General features: G+C 45.6%; 2 protein-coding genes across 7 annotated transcripts in view; one reads left to right on the forward strand and one right to left on the reverse strand.

Annotated features, from left to right (window-relative positions):
* Positions 1-22564, forward strand: part of cenpp (centromere protein P) — a 63603-nt gene extending 41039 nt beyond the window's left edge. For 2 of the 3 annotated variants that reach the window (XM_077574253.1, XM_077574254.1), the window contains exons 7-10: positions 15232-15309; positions 21016-21095; positions 21182-21273; positions 21343-22564. In XM_077574253.1, coding sequence (XP_077430379.1) covers positions 15232-15309; positions 21016-21095; positions 21182-21273; positions 21343-21470 — 378 coding nt within the window. In that variant the 3' untranslated portion in view covers positions 21471-22564. The remainder of the gene's footprint in view (positions 1-15231; positions 15310-21015; positions 21096-21181; positions 21274-21342) is intronic. The other variant, XM_077574255.1, reaches the window with a different exon arrangement.
* Positions 6499-19789, reverse strand: ecm2 (extracellular matrix protein 2, female organ and adipocyte specific). 4 transcript variants are annotated; one of them, XM_077574249.1, is made up of 12 exons: positions 19507-19789; positions 16180-16317; positions 14802-14960; positions 13072-13263; positions 11187-11834; positions 10579-10694; positions 10359-10494; positions 9067-9224; positions 8705-8844; positions 7881-7993; positions 7412-7625; positions 6499-7336 (listed from the first exon to the last, which is right to left on the reverse strand). In XM_077574249.1, exons 1-12 carry the CDS (start codon positions 19703-19705, stop codon positions 7174-7176), a joined length of 2376 nt encoding a protein of 791 aa, XP_077430375.1. In that variant the 5' UTR covers positions 19706-19789; the 3' UTR covers positions 6499-7173. The 4 variants fall into 4 exon arrangements, with proteins under 4 accessions (XP_077430375.1, XP_077430374.1, XP_077430376.1 ...); XM_077574248.1 differs by having other exon boundaries at positions 11187-11873; positions 19507-19788; XM_077574250.1 differs by lacking the exon at positions 19507-19789 and adding an exon at positions 16412-16458 and having other exon boundaries at positions 11187-11873.
* Positions 22565-22595: the final 31 nt, after the last annotated feature.

The following is a 22595-nucleotide window of genomic DNA, read 5'->3' on the forward strand; positions in this document are numbered from 1 at the left end:
ACGGCAGCCAGCGAGGCGGAAGCCCGAGCCGCTGTCGCCGCCGTTGCCCACGTCGCCCACGTCGCCACCGTCGCCCACGTCGCCGCCGCCGCCGGGAACCACCAGCACGCCGCCGGGCAGGGAGTTCCCACGAGCCGCCCATCCACAGCCGCCCGCTGGCGAGGTCATTGGCCAAGATTTTTGAAGCTGCGGGGCCACCATCTTGGGACTCCCAAGAAACGTATCTCGGCATACGTATCATGGCTGCAAAAATGCTTACAAGTTTAGCGGTAAACTGCACAAATCGGCAGTTTAAAGGCTGTGGACAAACATTTCACCTGCAAGTATGGTTGAAATGGAAAGAAATTGAAAGGTCCACTTGTTATACTACGACCCATCTGTCTAATCTTCTGTATTTTAAAATGCAGCAACTTTTTACAAATGTATTTTCAATTATTTATTGTTGTTAAAAATAAACATTTTCAAAGAATGTTGATTTTTTTTTTTTATGTCTACAAGAATAACCATAAAAACTGCAAAACCGCTTTTTTCTTCTCCGACAATAATCGTACACCAAAATCTGTCATTGTCAATATTTCAAACAGAACCGTCAATCCGTCATTCCTCGATTGTGCAGCAAAATGAGCGTCCGTCACCAAAATGGGACGTCCGTCATTGACGGACAGCGTCATTTATTGACGGGTTGATGATTGACGGACGGAAAAGCCACTTCTGTCAATGAAGTTACCCATCAATCGTCAACAAAATGGCCGTCCGTCACTGAGGGATCGATGGACCTTCCGTCAATATCGCTAGAACGAACGCCTCTGCTAATAATGCTGTGGAGATCTTCAATACACAGACGTGAATGTGAGCAGCAGCGAGAAAAGTCAGCAGCATTCGACGTAGCGCCAAAACACGCCACTAAATTGTTTACAGCCGGCAATGACCCGAATGATCAGAAGTTCTGTTTACTGTATGCAGAAAAGCAGCAATACTCGTGGCTCGACTCCACTTATGACATAGCCGTGCATTTGACGCTTTAAAGGTGGTCCAAAAGCCGAGTGGGTCGTCTTGGCGTGAGCCTCACGTGCGCCTCTTCTCCTTTTTCCGTCCCCCCCTCCCTGATTGTGTGCCTGTCTTTTCTGCTGAGGCCGGCTGGAACCCGCCCCCGCCCCCTCCCCCGAGGCGCGGCCTCCAGGCAAATGTGCCCTCGGTTTGGCACTCGCAAGAAGAAGAAGAAGCTCCGCTTTCCACGTTGCTTTCTTCTCGCTGGGGGGGCCGGCGGGGCGGCCCGTCATATTTTCCGAGGCGTCTGACATCATCTCAGGAGAAACGCTTCGGATCCACTTACCCGTTTCCGTGAAACGTCCACTTTTGCTGGGAATTTGGGGAACGTGTGTGGCAGTGTGCAAAGCTGGTTGACTTCTGAATTGCCAAAACCGTTTGCAGCCATTGGCATTGCGCATCAACATCAACACGGACCCTCGACTATGGACAAGTTGCCCGTCAATTACTGTAAGGTCACTTATTGATTGGTCGAACTTGTCACTCGGGGCTCTCTTTTTGGAGGCATCTGGATTTTCTTGCTAGGGCAATTCTAGTTTTGCATGTTTGGGAATTTGGCAGACCTCGTTGCCTTTCCCGTGGCCCAAGGGTGTTTTTTTTCTTCTACATGTCCCCTGGCACACCTGGTGACTGCTCCAAGCAGGTCTAAGTTGTGGTGCAGGTGGCGGAACATGATTTTAGTGGATTTGATCAATGAGGAATTGATCAAATCAGGCAGAATTGTATTCTGTGTTTTCTAGCGGTGTAACGGATCAGCGTTGACCTGCGGTCGGATCGCCTACGACCTGCGGATTGTTTGGTGGGGGGAAAAAAACATCGGCAAACCATTCAGACATGTCAAGGAAGCTGAAACGTACTCAACGTAACACAACGCTTACGCTCAGAGTAACTTCAAAATAAAATTTGCTAAATAATACATTGAGGGCAATGCAAATAGCCTTCGTCGACTTTGACTTTGCGAGCAGCCGGCGTGGCTAGCTTGGCTAGCTTGGCTAGCTTGGCTTCCCTTTTAGACATTCGTAGTTGTGATTGGCAGTAAAATTGCGACCAACATCAACACAACGCTATCCCAAACTCATATTCAATCGCCAATTTAGGACGCTAAGAAACCGCTAATTAATGACGCCATCGCTGTACGATACGGCAGTAAGTGGCTAGCAGCTAGCCGTTAGCATTAGCAGCGAGTGCCTGTGGCTGCTAGCTGTAAATGAGTTTGACGGCTGCTACCCGGCTTACTTGGATTCTTTTTCACAATCCTGGACCAACGCTGCTTTTGTGTAGGAAAGGAATGTGTCTTAAATGGTGAAAAGCATTACTGTTGTCTTTTTTTTTTTTCCTGATCCGAAAAACGATCCGATCGGCGGCTGAAATGCGTGATCCGATCCGAACCGTGACATTTGTGACTTTTGTGACTTTTGCTAGTGTTTGCCATTCTTCCCTCCGGTCACTTAATGATGTACACAATGTAGTGGTTGACATGTCTGACGTCGGTTCCCGCTCGCAGAAAGCCGCCTCGCCTGCGACCGGTCCGAGGTGTGTCGTATACCTGAAGCGGACGGCGGCGCTAGCAAAGGGAGCATCTGGAATGTTCCTCGCGAGGATTGTGAAGTTTGAATCCAAGACGTTGGCTCAGCTCGTCACATAATCGGTTTGACAGACTTTGCATGAGAGGAGCGGCGGAGCTCTCACAGCGCAGCTTGGACACAACTGCAACACGTGGGTGGCTCGGCGGGTTCGAGGAGCGTCACATTGCTTTTTTCATGATCTTTTCAAGAAGCCTTTGACGCTTCATCTTGAGGTGACGTCATGTCTCACAGCTCCCGCAGAGTGAGGTGAAAAGGTAGTTGTTTTTTTGTTTTTTTTACACTTTGATGAGTGTTCAGGAGTTCTTTTTTATTTTTTATTTTTTAATGATCCAACTCCAAATCCTCTCATTTCAGCACATCAACAGTAATTGTTGACTGATTTCTGTAGTCCTTCATGAAATAAGACTGATTATTTTCTGTGTTTAATCAAAATAAGACATTTGCAAACATCTCTTTTTACTGGTAACATAGTACACCATCGTGTTTTTTTTTTTTTATATGGTGAGCGGATGAACACGTGTCGATTTGCTATGTTTTGGGCGAGGACGAGAGCCAACAAGCAGCACTCACCGTATGATGGGACGGCACAGGACAGGGCAGGACAGGACCGGCCAAGCGGCCGTTTAGTGAGGCAGGCGGTGGAGTGTGGCGTGGTGGGAGTGACCATTTGCTGCCAAAAGCCGTCAAGAGTTGCAGGGCAAATGAGAGGACGGTCCCGGAAGTTGTCGGTGAATAGCAATTAAGGCCGAGCCACTAAATCCGTAAGCGTGCGTCTGCGGAGGCCAACTTGTGAATCATCACCAGCAACACACGCGGCAAGGAAAACTCAACCCTTTAGGGTTTTGGGTTTTGGGTTTTGGTTTGTTTTCTCCCGTAGGAAATGATGGAGTGTGAAGAGCCTTCATTAGCATTCAGAAATTGCATGTGTTTGTCAATTTGTTACCGTCAATTTGTTACCGTCAATTTATGTGACGTGGTTTACACTCGTGCCTTTTGGAATTGATGGCTGCTTGTCACGTAACCAACGCAAATGCTGCTCCACCCGTGATGGTGACGATGATGAGGATGATGATGATGACGAAGCGTTTCAACTCGAGGCTGGAGACGTCTGCCGATGTCAGATTCCAAGTTTCAAGGATGCAATTTTCCCCAAACATGATCTAATGCGAGCCTGATGTGACGCTGGCAAATTCCATCTCCTCTTCTCGTATCTCGAACGGCTTTGGGAGCGGCGGCGCTTCATCTGCTGCCGTTGGCTTTGCTTGTTTTATTGCGAGGAAGGAAAACGTTTCCACATGTCAAAGCGTCTTTGTCACGTGCATGATGTACGACGGACATGAAGGAAAAGCCCGTCAGCGTGTGATATGCTGTACTTCATGTTTCCCGGGATCTTGTCAAACCAAAGCATTCCTTTACATGGTTTGACTTCCTGTCATTTCAATCTTTCAACAGAACAACAAGTTTGATTGTAGCTTTTTGAGCTGAGCAAGCAACTCTCCCGTTACTTTTGCCTTCCAAAGTTCACCCGATTAGGATGTCAAAAGTAGTGCTGTCACTATCGAATAGTTTTAGAGTCGATTAATCTACCGATTATTCCATCGATTCATTGACTAATCGAAATCATTTACATTTTGCATTAAAGTGTATTACAAAAGCATTTTTACCCTGATTACTGTTTATGAACTAGTAATTGGTGTTTATTTCCTACATTGTATTTATATACTTATTTTTTATTTTTTAAAGGTGGACTGATGTTGTTACTGTGTTACCGATTCAGTCATAGTTTTCCAAAGCAAAAACGGTCTTATTTTGATTAAACACAGAAGATAATCCGTCTTCTTTAATGAAGGACAACAGAAATCCGTGTACAATTACTGCTGATATGCTGAAATCAGAGGATTTGGACACGTTTAAATGAAAAAAATTGTTTGATTAACCGATTAATTTTGACTGCCCTAAAACAGCCCCAAATGAAAGTAGAGCTGTCAAAATGAATCAACAAGTAATCAATTATTAAATGAATCAACAACTATTTTAATAATCAAGTAATCTTTTGGGCATTTTTTCATTGAAAATTGTCCAAAGACTAATTATCTTCTGTGTTTAATCAAAATAAGACATTTGCAAACATCTGTTTTTACTTTGAAATCAATGACCGAATCGGTAACATAGGACAACATCAATCCCCCTTTTTTTAATAATAAATGCTTGACAGTAATCAAGGAAAAATGCTTTTGCAATACAGTTAAATGCAAAATTAAAATGAATCCGATTAGTCGATGAATCGATTGAATAATGGATAGATGAATGGATTGTAAAACGATTGGATAGTGACAGCACTAAATGGAAGCAGTTTTGTCCCGTCCGTTGTGGCGCCGTTTCCAGCCTAAAGATGGCAACCGGCTAAATTCAAGGACTTGAAATCTGAAAGCAAAGCTAATACGTGCGCACTCGCAACCTTTCGATGGCAGCGTCCGTCCCACCACGTGTGGATCTCCCGCATCGTCTTTATGCAATGATGCGCTCGCATGAGATGGATTTCGAAACGTGTCGTGTCGTTTGACAGCCATCGCTCGCTCTTGCTCGCTCTCGGCCTTCCTGCCGCATGACAGCATTCATTCTTATCATTCTCATGGTTAGCCGCGGCCGGCGTTGCAACGTGAGAAAGGAACGGGAGGAGGCCGCGCCATCCCGCTCGGAGTCGCCGTGTCTCTCGCAGACGCTCATACTTTCCAAGTCCGGCGGGGGGAAAAAAACGAAAAAAAATGCGGCGTCTGGCCTCGCTGGCTCGTGCGGCGAGGAAGCGTTGACGAGGTTTTGCCAGGACGCGAGGTTTGAACATCGCCAAGGAAACCGGGATGGGACAAGCTCCTCCTCCATTTTCCCCAGGACAGCAGGGTTGCGTAAAGTACGGCCCGCGGGCCAGCTCGCGTCGGCGTTATTCTGAAGTGACATCCAAACAGGAGTTCAGAACAGATGGAATTGAAAGTTGACGTTTTAACCTACTGTGTTCCGGTGTTTCAGCATGATTTAAAAAAAAAATAATAATAATAATCAAGTGGGAAAGATTTGAATGCATGTGCTTCAATCATTTCCGTGAAATTAGAACTCATTTGCTGATCTGATCGTCCGTCGGTTTACATGCATAACAATTAGCATAACGGCCTTGGATAGAGTTGGTATTCCAACCTGCAACCTCCTGCTTACTGGACAATGCACTTCACCAACTACTTTAATCACCACTTGACCTTCGAAAAAGTGGAACGTCAGTGCCGTTGAAAACGAATGTGCAAAAGTTCCATCGTGCCAATACTGTCAGGAATGTGGAACCAGACGATGAACATACGACGGGAGGCGGGAATTTTGAAAGCAAGTTGAAATTTCAACTAGGGAGGCACCATAATATTGTTTTCAACCCATAAACCAAGAATTTAGGAAGTGCCCATGTCGATAATTGTTTACAAATTCAACCTTGGAGTCCTACTATAAGGCTAACATGAACAAACACATCGAAACTAAATGTTTTTGATATGTCCGCTTCAAAGACAACCGCTAACTTATTTAGAGTTTGCCAAAACGAAATGTTGCACGTCATGTTTTAAGGGTAACATTTTGGGGAGACTCTGTAAAAAAAAAAAAAAGCCCCCACTGACGACTGCCGTGTGGCCGGGACACATCATCTGTCAACAGCAGGTCGGCGCGCGCATTATGATGTCACAAATATGCGACAGTAAAATAAGCGAGGGGGCGGGTTCGCCGTTAGTTTCAGCTGCGGATGACGAAACAATCATTGGCGCATTTGGCTGATTAGCTAAGCTAAGCTAACGCTATCGAGTGCAAGTGAGGACGATGCAAGTCAACCACACAATGTTGAATGTATTTATTGCGCAATATTTGACGTTTTTGTCGTGGTTGTTTCAGTACCGTATGGCGGTCTTTTATACACATGTATTATCGAATTCAGAATTTTGACTTTCAACTGCCAGCAACCAAATCCACTGCAATCGTGTTCACCGTGATCTCAACAGCAGTATGTAGACCCTTTCACACTGTTCATCCAAGACTGACACCGTTGAGTGTGAACGGCACCGTCACGGGGTGCTGAGGTCAAAGTCAGTTGGAGGCATTATCGAGGCTGCTGGTCACATGACATACGGACGCCATCTTGTTACCCTGCTGAAACCCAGTTGGCCAAACTCTCTCTATCAATGGCGCTGACAAAAGTTTGGAGCAGCACCCGGTCCCGTGGCAGTCTCCGGCTTCGCTTGGTTCCGCTGACAAAATAATACTTGTATTACTAACACCCCCGTCCCTGCTTTCACACAGCCAACCATCGTTCTGCCTCTGTTCCGCTTCTGATGCTATCCCAGCAAGCTAAAAGTTCACCTCACTTTTAACACCGTCGTGTCGGTACCTTTCACGCAGGCGGGCAACACAGGGATAAAGCAGCGTGAAAGGGGTCATCCGTCGTGAGCCGAAATGTGAAGATCTTAAAGTCAATGTGTGTGTGTGTGTGTGTGTGTGTGGTTGCTGGTTAAAATCATTTGTTCTTCTGCGGTTTCAAGACGACGCTGGCGGCCGAGCGCACGCAGGAGAAGGCGGAGGGGGCAACCTTGCCGATCAGGTTGTTCTCCAGCCTCACCGCCACCAGGGTGGAATCTTCGCCGCGCTCCGGGTCGCAGATGCCCTCGTCGGGAATGCTCCTGCAAATGATGGCGCATTTTGAAAGATGGGGAAGGGGTCACGACCCCACCCGAGCCGAGCCGCGCCGCGCTTACCTGATCTTGTTGTTGTCGAGTCTGAGGAAGTGCAAGTTGCTCATCTCGTTGATGCCCGAAGGCACGCTGAGCAGCTGGTTGTGGTCCAGACACAACTCCACCATGGAGTGGTAAGACCCGAAGAAGGACTCGGGTTCGATGGACTCCCCGTCCAGCTTGTTGTACGACAGGTACAGATACTCCAGTCCGGGGTCCATGTGGGCCAACACGAAGCCTGAAGTTCATTTGGGACACTTTCACATTTTCATCCGTACGGAGGTCAGCGTCTTGTATTTTACAATGTCCTATTTAGGGTTTGGCTTGGGTTAGGCTTGCTAGGGTTCAAAATGAGTGAAGGTTCGAGACTTGGGTTATGTCATATTTCGCTTCTGTGGAGGTTTGTTTTTTGTCTGTAGAGTCCGGTTTGTTGTCGTTTGACTTTGGTCTGCGTCCCTTTTAGTCAGGGTCGCCACAGAGAGTGTCCACCCACCAGGTATTCTCTCAATGCGATTGCCCACCAACACCAGGTGAACCAGCGACTTGGGCAGGTAGGACGGCACCAGGTGCAGCCTGTTGTGGGACAGGTCTATGGACTCCAGACTCCTGCGGCGGGAAAAGACGGCGACGGGTGAAGGACGGACAACTTTTTGCTTTTTGCTTTTCGACATCACGCGGAATTACAAAGCGCTCCGACCAGCACGCCGGCCAAAAGTAACAAGTCGGCCGTCAGTAATGCGTCGCTGAGAGCAAAGAATCGAAATGTTAGCCGACGAGCAGACTTGATGGGAATTCCTCATGGCTCGGCCTGCGCACTTTATGTTCTTGCTGTATTTTAGCATAGCGAGCGTTAGCATGTTAGCAGTCTGGATCTCTCATCAGGCTCGAGCACCTGCCCACTGAGACATCAAATATGCTAACGGTTAGCATGTTAGCCACTGTGCTATGAAATTATGCACGGGGCTACCTTCGTGGCTTCTCTACTCAAAATGCGATTTTGCATTTTAGCAATTTAGCATCAGAAGATCCATTCTTGGGTGAAATTGTACCGGATCCAGATCCAGAAAGTCAAAACCCTGCCACAGTTTGGCTTTAGCCCCAGTTGCTAGCTAGCTAGCTCCCTAGCAGGTAAACAAGCATCCAGGGAACTAGCTAGAAAGCTAGCTAGCTAGCAACTGGGGCTAAAGCCAAAGTGTGGCAGGGTTTTGACTCTCTAGACCTGGATTTGCCACGTCTGGCTTTGTGTACTCAACGCAATGTCAGTACGCTACACATGCGGCTGTTAGCATGGTTAGCATTCCAAGAGTGTTGCCAGACCTGTGGTGGATCCAGGCCAGAGGTGCGATCCTGCTCTCCTCCAGCCGGTTGTGCCTGAGGGAAAGCACGTTGAGGTTTTTGCTGTGGTTGAAGACGCCCGCTGGGATTTCTTCGATCAGGTTGTTCTCCAGGTACAACTCCTGATGGAAGCAGTTTTCACAGTATTTGTCAACATTTGCTTTCTTTTGCTTTGAAGGGAAAACAAGTGGTCTTGGTTTTATACATTTGTCCCACTTTCAGTGGCGTCAGTCGAGTTCCTTTGGCAGATCTCGCTGCGGTTTGTCGGAACTTTTTCATTGTGACATAAATCTCCAAAATGTTTCGGATTAGCCGTCAAAAAGTGGCCTTGTTGCGATCCGTACCAGGAGTGAGGCAGGGAGGCGTTGGGGGATGGTTCGGAAGTGGTTCCGTCCCAGTCTCAGGTAGGACAGCTGACTCAAGGGCGCCAAGGCCTCGGGGTCCACGTTGGCCTCGCTCAGAAGGTTGGCCTCCAGCTCCAGAATCACCAAAGCAGCCAAACCTGCAAACACGCAAGTGGACGGTCCAGTTGCACAAGTGCCGTGCCGCGTACCTTACAACTCCGCGTACCTTACAACTCAGGCCAATTACGATACGATACGATTCTTGCCAAGTACAATGTCACGAGGTACGATCAACTGATTGCAAAAGCAATACCGTTCACTTCAATTGCAATACGATATTATGAACTCTGAATACAAGATATTCAATTACGATTTGATAAGAATCACAGCAATTGCGATTCATTGCAATTACGATTACGGCAGAAGGATTCCCTCCGATTATGATTCACTCCATTTCCATAAGCTACAATGACCTCGATTTTTGACTCTAGCCAATTCCCATGTACGTAGTATGATTCACTCCAATTGTGATTGAGGATCAAATTCGATTAAATCCAATTGCAATACGATACCAATGACACCAATTACTCAACCAATCGATACCATTCATTTCACTGCAATTCTGATATGATGTCATCTCCGACAAATTTGACACGATTCCCTCCAATTGCGATTTGTTGCGATTAGCTCTAGTTACAATGTAAAATGATTCATTTCAATCTAATTGTGATGTGATGCAATTCACTACAATTACGGTGATCAATGATCATTTTTATTTGCAAATGATATGATTCACTTCAATTACGATGTGATTTGATTCCATTGAGTGAAATTGCAGTCAAATTCAATTCACTTGAATTGTAACGCAGTACGATACGCTCCAATTACAAATGTGATCGGAAAGATTCTGACAACAATAAGTTACGATTCGATGTGACTCACCTTAACTGCGATGACAGTCACATGATTCACTCAAAATCTCGGTGCACTGTGATAACAGTTACGATGCAATACGATTGTCTCCAGTTGAGTCACTCGTATTACGATACTTGTCAGATTCACTCAAATTCTGACATCAGATTTATTTTTTTTTGTTCTCTGTAAACGCGATACAAATTAATCCAAGTCCAATTAGATTCGATTCACTACAATTGTTACACGATATGAGTTTCTATTGTTGTGCAGTAAGTCATTTCTCTTTAGTTGAATTTCTACAGAAGCGCGGTTATAAAGATGTGTGTCTTGTTGGTAGGCGGCGTGACGGTCAGTTGTGGACTTGGGTGCGGGGTCACCTTGGAAAGTGTTTGCGTGGATTTTCTGCAGCCGATTCTCGTTGATTTTCAACTCCTGCAGGCTCGGCGGGAGGTTGGCAGGAGCAACTTCCAGAAGGTTCCCGTCCAAGTAGAGACGCCGCAGCGTCTTCAGACTCTGGTTCATTGATAGGCAAATGAATTTCTGCTGGATTTGGTCAGCGAATCGTCGCATGACGACGAGTCTGCCGGCGCGTCTTACTTTCAAGGCTCGGTGATGGATCCCTGCGGACGTCAGCTTGTTCTTCTTCAAGTTGATCCATTCCAGGTTGGGGATGCCGTTGAAGGCGTCCGCTGGGATGCTGCTGATGTCGTTGCCTACCAATAAAACAACCCGCTCATAAATCCACTCCAATTACAATATCATGTAGAGCTGTCAAAAGTAATCGATTAATCAACAAGTAACTATTTTAATAATCGAGTAATCGTTTGGAGACATTTTTTAATTCAAAATTGTCGAACTCCTTTGATTTCAGCATATCAATAGTAATTGTTGACTGATTTCTCTAGCCCTTATATTATCTTATGTGTTTAAGACATTTTCAAACACCTGTTTTTACTTTGGAAAACAATGACCGAATCGGTAACATAGTACATCAATCCCCCCCCCCCCCTTTGTTTTTGTTTTTTTAAATCACTTTACAAATACAAAAGTACGAAATAATAATTAATCACTGGTTAGTAAACATTAATCAGGGAAAAAAATGCTTTTGTAATACACTTTTTTTACACAATGCCAAATTAAAAGGAATCTGATTAGTCGATTAATGGATTCTAAAAAGAAGGATTTTGGTAAGATGCGTCACTCACCCTCCAGGCTGAGCGACTTGATCTGCGGCATGAGGAGAGGAGGGAAGTACGTCAGGTTGGCGTTGTCGCACGTCAGCGCCACGTCAGAGAGATCGCAACCGGGAGGAAGACCTCCTTCTTTCGCTACCGCCTCCTTCTGGTCCTCCTCTTCCTTTACTTGATCCTCCGTGGCAGCAGGAAGGAGATCGGCTTCCTCGGGTTCCTCGGGTTCCTTGTCCTCTTTGGGGAGCATTTGGAAGACATCTCCTCTCAACCACACCTCCTCCTCATCCTCCTCTCGCATAAATTCCTCTCTCAGGTTTTTCTCTCTCTCCCACGCTTCTTTCTCCTCTTTCCTCCTCCTCTCTTCTTCCATTTTCCGCCTCCTCTCCTCTTCCTCCACTTTCCTCCTCATCCTCTCTTCTTCCTCCATCTTCCTCCTCTCCTCCTCCTGCTCTTGCTCTTCCCTCCTCCTCCTCTCCTCCTCCGCAATCCTCCTCTGCCTCTCCTCCTGTTCCTTCCTCTTCCTCTTCTTGGCCTCCTCCCGCTTCCTCAGTCGCTCCTCTTCCTCCAGGTGCTCCTCCTCCTCCCGCCAGAGGATGCGCTGGATTTCTTCGCGGCTGAGCCGGGGGGTGCTGATGATGGAGTGGTCGTCGTGGTTACGGGGCGCTGGGGAGTCACCAGAAAGTTCAAGACTGAGGTTGGGTTCTGGGTTGAGGGCGGGAACGGTTGGCCAATCACGGGGCAGGAAAGAGACGGGAAGGGAAGAAGGTTTCGAGCAGAAAAAGTGGTGGAAGGAAGATTGAAAAGGGCAGGAGGAGGGAGAGACAGACAAGATGTGGACAGACAGACAGACAGCTGCGTGTTAGTGTGCTGGACGGACAAACCACATCCCAAATGGCCAGCGGTGACAAATCCAGGTCCAGAAAGTAAAAACCCTGCCACAGTTCGGCTTTAGCCCCAGGTGCTAGCAAGCTAGCTCACTAGCTAGCTCCTTTGGTGCTCATTTACCTGCTCGGGAGCTAGCTAGCTAGTACCTGAAAGTAAAAATTCTGCCACAGTTTGGCTTTAGCCCCAGGTGCTAGCAAGCTAGCTCCATAGCTAGCTCCTATGGTGCTCGTTTATCTGCTAGGGGGCTAGCTAGGTAGCATCAGGGTTTAAAGCCAAACGGTGGCAGGTTTTACTTTCAGGTGCTAGCTAGACAGCTTCCTAGCTAGCTCCCATGGTGCTTGTTTACCTGCTAGGGAGCCAGCTAGCTAGCACCAGAAAGTAAAAACTCTGCCACAGTTTGGCCTTAGTCCCAGGTGCTAGCTAGCTAGCTCCTATGGTGCTCGTTTACCTGCTAGGTCGCATCAGGGTTTAAAGCCAAACTGTGGCACAGTTTTTACTTTCAGGTGCTAGCTAGCTAGCTTCCTAGCTAGCTCCCATGGTGCTCGTTTACTTGCTAGTGAGCTAGCTAGCGAGCTAGCATCAGGGACGAAAGCCCAACTGTGGCAGGCATTAGTAGTGTAGGAATAATCTATAGTCAAGTATAGATTCTACAACATTGATTAGTGTCAAGTAGGGATGCACCGATGGGGGAGGGGTTGAGGAGTCGGGCACAACTTGAGCCACAACAGATGGACCAATGGAACAAAAATGATCGGCCCATTTCTTTCTGATCCGGTTTATCTGTATGACGTCAAATCGCTCGATAATTGCCGATAATTATGTCCCACCGATATTGTGGTGCATCCCGAGTTTCAAGTGTTACTTCATTGATTGTTGGGCTTTCATTTTGACGCCAGCATGCGCACACGCCGATGATGTCACCCGCACATCGTGGCCTCCGTCGTAGCACCGAACGGCTTTTCCAAACCATGACGAGCGACATCACGCACACGCCTCAGACACGTCGCGTTCCTACCTGAGTCCGTGCAGACGGGGCAGCACTCCCCGGCGACGGGCGCGAGCGGGCGACGGCAGGGGTCGGTGGGACAGGGCAGCTCGTCACAGACCACTCGCCCGCCCGCGCACAGACACGTGACGCACGGCGTGGGCGACCACACGGCCTGGTTGAACATGGTCATGCCCTGGAATTCGCACTGGCCCTGCTTACCTGCACGCGCACACACAAATGTAGAAGTTGGAGTTAAGCAGAATCAGCCGTCCAATGAGGCCGCCATTTTGTCCTTTACCGCCCCCTGCTGTGGACTGAAATTGACGTCCGTGTCCTCGTGCTCGCATTGTGAACGTCACGTGACGTCACAAACCCAGAACACATCATATATCGTGTCCCTTACAAGACAAAATGCTCTCAATTCAGGTTTTGAAATCAGTAAATAATCATTAGAGATAGACGAAGGGGGGTCAGAGCCAATAAATAACAAGGCTGATATTTGGAGCCGATATTCGTCTTCGGGAAAAACTATTAAAAAACAAATTACTTTTTTAAATTTAATTACAAAAAAATGTCTTAATTAAAACATGTTTACTGAACAACTTTTCACATTTACATTTTTGTTTGATTTAAAATTCTAACCAAACTTTCAGAGAGCTCCCACAATCATCAGAGGTGGCAAATCCAGGTCCAGGAAGTAAAAACCCTGCCACATTTTAGCTTTAGCCGTTGGTGCTAGCTAGCTAGATAATGAATTCAGTTAACAAGTTAGCTAACTGACTAGCTAACCATAGATAGATCCATCACGAGCACGTAAACAAGCACCATGGGAGCTAGCTAGGGCGCTAGCTAGCTTGCACCTGGGGCTAAAGCCAAACTGTGGCAGCTTTTTACTTTCTGGACCTGGATTTGCCAACTCTGTTGCTAACTTCATTATTTTTCATGTACATTGAATACCTTTTAGAAACACGTTGTGTCGCTTGCTGTCCGTTGAAGATGACGTCACGTCTGGTCAGGAAACAGGAAAGGACCAATCACGGCTCACCTGTTTTCTGGGTTTGGTCATGTGACCTTAGCAAACGATCGTGACATGATCCTGTCGTCGTCTTTTTGTGTGTCGAGTCCTTTTTATCCTTCGCATCGAACCAGACAAAGCCCAAGCAGTCGTCATCTCCTCCCTGCGCTTTAAGTGCACCTTTCAACAGCAAAGCAGCCAAATGTGTGTGCGTGCGTGCGTGCGTGCGTGCGTGCGTGGCTGCCGCTGAGTCAGCTAGCAGAGCAACAAGTGTGTGTTTGCGGCTGTTTTAAGTGCGGCCCCCCTGTCATTGATGCTGCTAATCTTACACTTCTTGGCGGCGTTGTTGCATGCAAAGCACAATGCGCATGCTTTATTTAGGAGGCTTTTCTCTCGTCCTCGTACCCTCTCATCTTCCACCGCGTTGTCCTGACACCATTCGGCAGTCTGCCCTTACTACTTCCACTCGCAAGCTAGCTTGCTAACTAGCCCATAACACTCAAATCAAGCTATGCTAGCTTGTCAACGGCTAATAAAAATAAGCCGCATTTTCCTTCCACTCGCAAGCTAGCTTGCTAACTAGCTCATCACACTTAAACCCAGCTATGATAGCTTGTTGACAGCTAACAAGCATAAGCAGAATTTTCCTTCCACTCACAAGCTAGCATCGCACTCAGGTCCAGCTATGCTAGCTTTCTGACGGCTAATAAACGTAAGTGGCATTTTCCTGTCTGCAGCTGACCTGGTAAAACATTGTAGCTGGAGTGTTGCTCCGGTACGTCCCGGTAGGACTCCAACAAAACCACGTTCCCTCGGCGCGGCTCCGCCGGGACGCGGGGACGGCGTGGAATTTGTCGTCTCCGAAGGGGTTTCGCACGCCCCGATCTGACTCCAGCCTGACCTGCAAAAGGCAGAAACCACAACAGCCAAACGCCAAAAAGTTAATAACGTTGTTTTGGCTTTGACAGACTCTTGTGGTTCTTGTGGTGTTCCTCACTGAGGGCTGACCCCCCCCTTCCTTTCGTTATCATCGGCCTCTTTCACACAGAGATCACGCATCATTGGTGGCGAAGATCTGAAGTTTATCTGCCGGTACCTTTCAAACGGAACCCAGCCAAACGGCATTTCATGAAATAACGTATTTGTCTGATGGCAACAATTGCTTTCAACAGGCCTGGTGGGAGAAAAGGCTGTCGGGTCCTGGAATTGCAAACTACCCTTTCACACGGACTCTTTTACTACCTACCAAGGTGATCTGCCAGCTCATCAAGAAGTTTGTGTCTGCACCTGAAACTGTGGGAATACCCTTTGACACAAGTTAGTGTCAGGTTTTGACATTGCCGAATACCTTTTCACACTGATTCTGATACTACCTCTGAAGACAAGAATTTGCCAGTAAGTGTGTGCCTCCGGATGCTGGAAATTCCATGAAAAGTCTCAAATGCTACCTGCTAAGGTGAGAAACTGCCGGATCACCAAGAAGGAAGTTGCAGAATAACCTTTCACGCAAACTCGGATAATACACAGGAATGATCTGAGATGTGATTGTCAGGTTTTGGGACTGAGGACTAACCTTTGACGCTGATTCTGGTACTACCTCTGAAGGCAGGAAATAGCCAGGATGCCTTCATCCAATCATTCAAAGTCTTTCGCGTCAAACAGAAAATAGCCATCTTTGAGAAGGAGCTATTGAACCAGTCTTAAGAAAGTAAGGAATTTCGCACCTTTTCCTACTCGGTAGCTTTTATGTGTGAGAGGCACCGACATGGATTGAGAAGCCAAAGTCGACTTGGCAATTTCCTGACTTCTGAGGTGGTATCAGAATGTGCGTGAAAAGGTATTCTACAGTTCCATGACCTGAAAGTCGCTTCTGGGCAACCTGGCACTTTTCATAGGTAGTCTCGGGGTCTGCGTGAAAGTTCATTCCAAGACAACCCAACACTCACTTCTCACACTGTGTTGTGTGAAAAGCAATTTTGCGACCAGGCAAGTTTACCGTGTTCAGCGTTTGGACTGTGTGAAAGGGAATAGCTGAAAACGGGAGTTAAGAGTTTAACGGACAATTATTTCTCCCTTTCATTTTCATACCTCTTTTTCTCTGTGCGAAAAAAGCATCTTACCCGGTCCGTCCCGTTTCCTCTTCATCCGTCGCAATCCGCCGTCCGGCTTGCGAGGTTTTTCCTGCCCATTTTGTCCATCCGTCAGAGTGAAAACCAGAAGCAGCCATAGAGCCGCCAGCAGCAGTCCCGTCCTCATACCTTAACACACACACACATAGACTTCTCTAACCGCACCGTCAACCACCAAATGTTTCTTTTCCTGTCAAACAAGAGAAAGACAGGAAATATTTACCTGCAGCACCTTGGAGACGAGACACACGTCAGCGCTGCTACTGGCCCTCATATACTACGTGTGTGTGTGTGTGTGCGTGCGTGTAATTGCTAGTCTGTGGTCCTGTCATTATTAAAGGATCCACCTCAACACACCTGATAGTTTGCTGTGACTCTTCCAACCATGCGTTGCTACTTTGGCTTGAGTTGGACATTTTACTGATATTTTCGGGGTCCTTTCCAAAGAGCAAATCCTACGAGAGATTGATGGCTCCTAAATTGATCAATTCCTGTCTAGTAGACACGCGGATGATACGAAAATGAAAAGTTCCGCATCCGAAACCAGTCTGATGTCGTGACATGACATTCGGTAGAGATGTCTATGAAAAAAAGTCTCAAGAAGCCACGCCCAAAAAGAGACAGGAAGTCTGCCATGTTGGTTGGAAGTGGACGTTTTGGGACTTTGACTTAGCAACTTGAAACTTGATAAGCCTTTTGCTCATGAGGGAAGCCACCAAAAAAGTCTCAAGAAACAATGACTTATGAGACACAGGAAGTCGGCCATTTTGGTTCCAAGTGGACATTTTAGTCATGGTGGCCATTTTTCTTTATTTGAAAAAGTTATCCCGCAAGGCCCATAAAAATGAACAAACGACTGAAAAGACATTTTGGTTTGAACGAGACATTTTTACCATTTGCAACAAGCAGTCCTTCAATAACAAACATTTCTTAGAGGATTGCGACTAACTTGTCGCCGGCTCATAAACATAAGCATCATTTTCCTTCCGCTCGCAAGCTCTCTAGCTAACTAGCTCATCGCACTCAAGTCCAGCTAAGCTAGTTGTCTATTCTCCACACATTGGTGACACTAGTTATAGAAATAGATTCATTCATCCATTTTCCAAACCGCTCATCCTAGAAATAGATAGATGCAAAAAAAAAAAAAAATCATCTGTGAGTGGTTGAGAGAATTGAGCCCTTTTTGATATCAGGCCTCATTCTTCCTCACCACTTAACCGCAGCTCCAATTCATTGTGAACATAAAAGTTATTTCTGCCCTGCTGCCCCCGTGTGGACAGTAAAAAATCACATCTGATGAAACTATGCCGCCATGTCAAAGGGTTAATTTTTCTTCATGTAATTAAGTCATAGAGAGAAAGAGAGAAAGAGAGAAAGAGAGAGAGAGAGAGAGCGAGTGCCTAATGCGCGTGTCCAAAGACGAGGGAGGGGAGATGTGGAAAATCTTTTCTTTCCCTTTTAAGATCCTGGATGAGCAGGCTCACATGGAGCTCCAACACGGGATAAAAATAACTCGGTCCGTGCGCGCGTGTGTTAACGAAAGCCAGACAATGTCAGCTGCTCTCATTTTGTGCTTGTTCAAGTGACATTTCACATTGATTTGTATTAAGAACACTTCCCATTGGAAAAACATCCACTAAAGGAAAAAATAACACCTTAATTCGAACCATGGGACATCTCTCAACTTAGGTGAGGACATTTTATTCCACCATGTAAAAAACTATGACTCATTAATATGATTAAAAAATGACATGTTTAGACCTTCAACACTGATTAGAAAACTCAGGGCTCGCTTGGCTTCTTCTTCCGATGTTTTGTTTCTTCCCCAAAGCGGATTTAGTCATCAAACTTCGCTGCCGTGCTCCACCCACATGCAGTCACAAAAACATATTTTCAGGTTTTCACAATTTGCATTGTCTGTCTGTCTGCGCTTCAAATTTGCTAGCAATCCGACAAACTATTGGGGAACCCGGAAATGGCCAAAGTCAGCCTAAAATGTCCTCATCCAACCACAACGGCAGACTTTGTGTGTCTTTTCAGGCATAGCTTCGTGAGAATTTTTGTTGGTCGACTCGTGATCAACTTGCTTAGCAAAATGTCTTGTTGCAAATGTTAACTGGCTTTTTGGCCCAAATTGAAAGCATAATAATAATAACGAAGAAACACGACAAGTTGCCAAGTTACTTGCCGGGATGGCTGCTTTGAATGAAGACGGCAACTTCCTGTATCTTTTCAGACATGGCTTCTTAAGACTTTTTTGTGGGTCTAGTCATCATAGACATGTCTACCAAATTTCCTGTCCTGACACTTACTGGCTTCAGAGGCTGATTTTTTTTTTTTAATAATGTTGAGGAAATGAAACAATAGAATGAGTTTCTTTGCCCACAAATTTGAATCCAAATGCTAGACTTCCTGTAAAGGTTTGGGTGCCTTCTTGAGACTTTTTTGTGGGTCTGTTTATGATAGGCGTGTCTAACAAATTTCATCTTGCTAAGTCAAACTGGCTTTGGGGCTTGAAAACAAAACAAAACTTTTCAGGAGTTTGCTCGCCAAAATGGCTGCTTCGAACCACAATAGTGGACTTCCTGTGTGTTTTTGAGCATGTGGCTTCTTGAGCCTTTTTTTGTGGGTCTGTTCATGATAGGTATGTCTACCAAATTTCATCTTGCCAAGTCAAACTGGCTTTGGGGCTTGAAAACAAAACAAAACTTTTCAGGAGTTTGCTCGCCAAAATGGCTGCTTCGAACCACAATAGTGGACTTCCTGTGTCTTTTCAGACATATAACAATTTGAGACTTTTTGGTGGGTCCACTCATCATAGATACGTCTACCAAATTTCCTGTTGGTGATTTTTACTGGCTACAGGGGCTGATTTTTTTCAAATAATGTTGAGGAAATAAAACAATAGAATGAGTTTCTTTGCCCAAAAATTTGAATCCAAAAGCTAGACTTCCTGTAAAAGTTTGGGTGCCTTCTTGAGACTTTTTTTGTGGGTCTGTTTATGATCGGTGTGTCTACCAAATTTCATCTCGCTAGTCAAAGTGTCTTCGGGGCTGAGCTGTGGTCTGCTGGCTGCAAGTGAGGCGTGCCGGCGTCCATTTTGAACGCTGGCCTGAGCGACCAAATATGGTTATTGCCTGCTAAGTGGGGAAAATGTTACATAAATGCTGACGACGTCACTTCCATCAACCCGCCGCTTGACCACTGCAATGTGTCTTATACTCGGAATCATACAAATTCAGCATCACCAACAAGACAAGTGCACTGAGGGGGCGGAGCTAATGACAGACAGACAGAGAGACAGGAAGTGGACCTTACCAGCACTTTGTAGGCCAAATTCTTCCTTTTCTAGGTCCTCCTCCTCTTCTTGTGGAAGCTTCTGGAGAGATGTGTGTGTGTGTGTGGGTGTGGGTGTTCCGATATGCTCCTCTATGTGTGTGTGTGTTGTCCAGAAAAGTTTGTGTGAGTGTCGCAGTCGTGATTGCGTAGCGAGTGAGTGAGTGGAGTGCAACAGCATTAGGGCGAGCAAAAAGAGAAAGCCAGGGAGAGAGAGAGAGAAAGTGTCAGAGGGGAGCGTCACTGGGGTCTGGAAGGAGGTCAGAGTTCACAAGAAGGCCAAATAGGATACTTGAGTAGCGGAAAATAACAAAGGGAAAAAGCCGTCGACTAACTTTTTACGGTCACCAGTTTTGTTCCAACAGCCAATCAAAGGACAGGGAAAATGATGATGTCATCGATAATATACTTGAAGTGATGTGGGCCAGCACAACTAACGGAGATTAGATTTGACATGGCAACATGTGGAGGTTGAAATCTGATTGGATGAGGAAAATAATTGAACATTCTTGTACACAATAAAGTCATATTTGAATTGTGGTTGTAAATGCAGGTCAGTACTACTCACCCATATGAGGCTTTTTTTTTTTTTTTACGTGCATCCATCTACAATAGACGTGTTTAAAAAATCTTATTGTGAAAGTACGAGCTTCCTCTTTGCTACGTAAACACAAATAAGTATTGAACAAATAAATATTTGAGGCTTGAAAACACATACTACAATTTTCAACATGTGGCCTGAGGGGTCCAAATATTAGGGACACATGTTGTGATGATGCAACACACACACGTGTGTTCTTCCTCTTCTTCTACTTTTCTTCTTCTGGTTCTCGTGTTGTCTGATGGACTTTCCAAATGTTGTCATAAACGTAAAAGTGCCGAGTCAGCTTTGATCTCGCATTTCATCTTGGAAAAAGAAAAGAAAAAGAGGGTAAGAAGCTTCAGAAAAGCTTCAGCCCTCCTTCGTCTTCCTCCCTTCTTCCTCTGCTCGCCCCTTAATTGCCTTCAAACTGGCTTGTGATTCAAACTGGCTTGTGATGCCCCCTGCTGGTGACTCGCACAAACACTCAATGCAAGGCGCGAACTACTTCTCACACTTTTCAGCCTTTTCAAACGTGTGTTGTGCACGTGTAATCCACATGTACTGTGTGTACGTGTTTGTGTGTGTACCTGTATGTAATCATTGTGCGTATGTTTGTATGTATTGTATATGTACGTGTGTCACTGACTCAGAGGTGGCAAATCCAGGTCCAGCAAGTAAAAACCCTATCACAGTTTGGCTTTAGGCCCTGATGCTAGGTACCTAGCTAGCTAGCTAGCTAGCTCACTAGTAGGTAAACGAGCACCATGGGAGCTAGCTAGCTAGCTAGCACCTGGGGCTAAAGCCAAACTGTGGCAGGGTTTTTACTTTCTGGACCTGGATTTGCCACCTCTGTATTATATTCATGTGTATGTGTGTAAAATTTTAATTATGTGTATTTTTGTTTGTAGGCCAAATATGGTCGTGTGGCGTGTGTTCCTGACGGTTGCAACTGGTCGTTGCTGACTCTTCATCATCCTGATCTCCCAGGGTAACAAAAAAAAAACATTTGAATAGACTCGTCCTTGTTCTTGGTGCCACTTTGAAACATTTCTGTCCCCTTTCCTTTCACGTCAGCTGCACATTTCTGGTTCGCTGGTCTGTGGGCGTGTCCAAGGAAGGCGAAGTCACCCCAAAACTGGATCTGCTCACAAAGATCCCAGACAGAGGTGAGATGTAGAAGAAACACATGATAACGTTGATTCTTTATTTACAACGTGAATAATTGTGTCCAACAGCTTTGGAGCAGTTCCCGTCTCAGACTATAGGTAGCGCCGGCGAGGCCTTCCACAGCCTATTGAGGTTGCTGGGGCCCGAAGCTGCCTTGGAGGAGGTCATCAGAGCAGTGGGACTCATTACTGATTAAATGAATAATGATGGAAATGCCTGTGAAAACTGCCAAAAAAAAGCAACACAAATTATTGTCTTTTTTTTTTATTAAGGAAAGTAGAACTCTAATAGTGCACTTTTCATAAACATACAGTAATGACAATTAAAGTAAATATAAAGAATTAAAAGGATGGATGGATGTGTAAAAGTTCACCACTAGATGTCACTAAATAATAGAATGCAGCTTAAGCAAGCCTAACATCCATTCTTTTATGGCGTGAGCGAACAACGGCGACTTGACAGCCGGCGAGAATCCCGGTGAGCGACACGGAAGACCGAGTGAGACGGATTTGGCCGGAGTGGCTAGCAGGAGAGGCTAGTAAAAAAAATGTATTAATAAAGCAATAGCTTGCCAAGCAGAAGGGGACAAGCGGCGGGAGCCCAAATCACGGGACTCCATCACAACCTGCAGGGCCCAGCTGTGGAAAGTAAGCAGCGGCCATTGAGTAACTACGTTCGCAAGTTGTCCTTCTGGTATCTGTAGCACGAAGATGGCAACAAAACATGTCAGCCTATGTAATATAATAAGTGATTACTAGACCTACGATTATATATATTTATTTAAATGTACGTCGATGTGATAGAACATATTGTTTGCATATTATTGAAATCAATAGTGTGTTTTAACAAATGATTTGTTCACCACTAGATGGTGCTAAACATTACACCGCGTCACTTTAAAATTGAAGGAAATATGAATTGATGTATTAATGTTATCTTAGAAATCAACAGTAAAATAAGTGAAAAGTTTAAAGCAAGGGTTAGTTATTTGTAAGTTGGAGCTTGTTTTTGTTTGTTTTTTTCAATAATTTTCTTGGTCACATTGTTCATTGCTGAGCTCCCTTGTAGAAACACGACTGAAAACTTTAATGACAGAGTCATTAAAATAAATGAATTGCCTATAAATAAATCATAAAGTTTCCAAATGTGTTGACTTGTAATGGTTGTTCGCCAGCCGCCCATGAATGTTTTCTGTTCTGGCATATTCCTTGGTCGCATTGTTCTGGGTCCTTTGTGGTGTATCCGGTAGCATTGTGGCATGTAATAAAAAATAAACGAATACAAATTTGAGGATGTATTAATTTTGACAAATTATATGATA

Source organism: Vanacampus margaritifer, chromosome 8, assembly GCF_051991255.1.
Source record: "Vanacampus margaritifer isolate UIUO_Vmar chromosome 8, RoL_Vmar_1.0, whole genome shotgun sequence".
Classification (NCBI taxonomy): domain Eukaryota; kingdom Metazoa; phylum Chordata; class Actinopteri; order Syngnathiformes; family Syngnathidae; genus Vanacampus; species Vanacampus margaritifer.

Bases quoted from the DNA above. Each gene is read 5' to 3' on its own strand.
- ecm2 (XM_077574248.1), bottom strand. From the start codon at position 19,705: ATGCTGTTGCACTCCACTCACTCACTCGCTACGCAATCACGACTGCGA. The intron at 10,495-10,578 runs GTAAGACGCGCC...TCAATGAACCAG, and splicing joins TCCATCACCGAGCCTTGAAA to AGTCTGAAGACGCTGCGGCG. The intron at 7,337-7,411 runs GTAAGCGCGGCG...CATCATTTGCAG, and splicing joins CTCGACAACAACAAGATCAG to GAGCATTCCCGACGAGGGCA.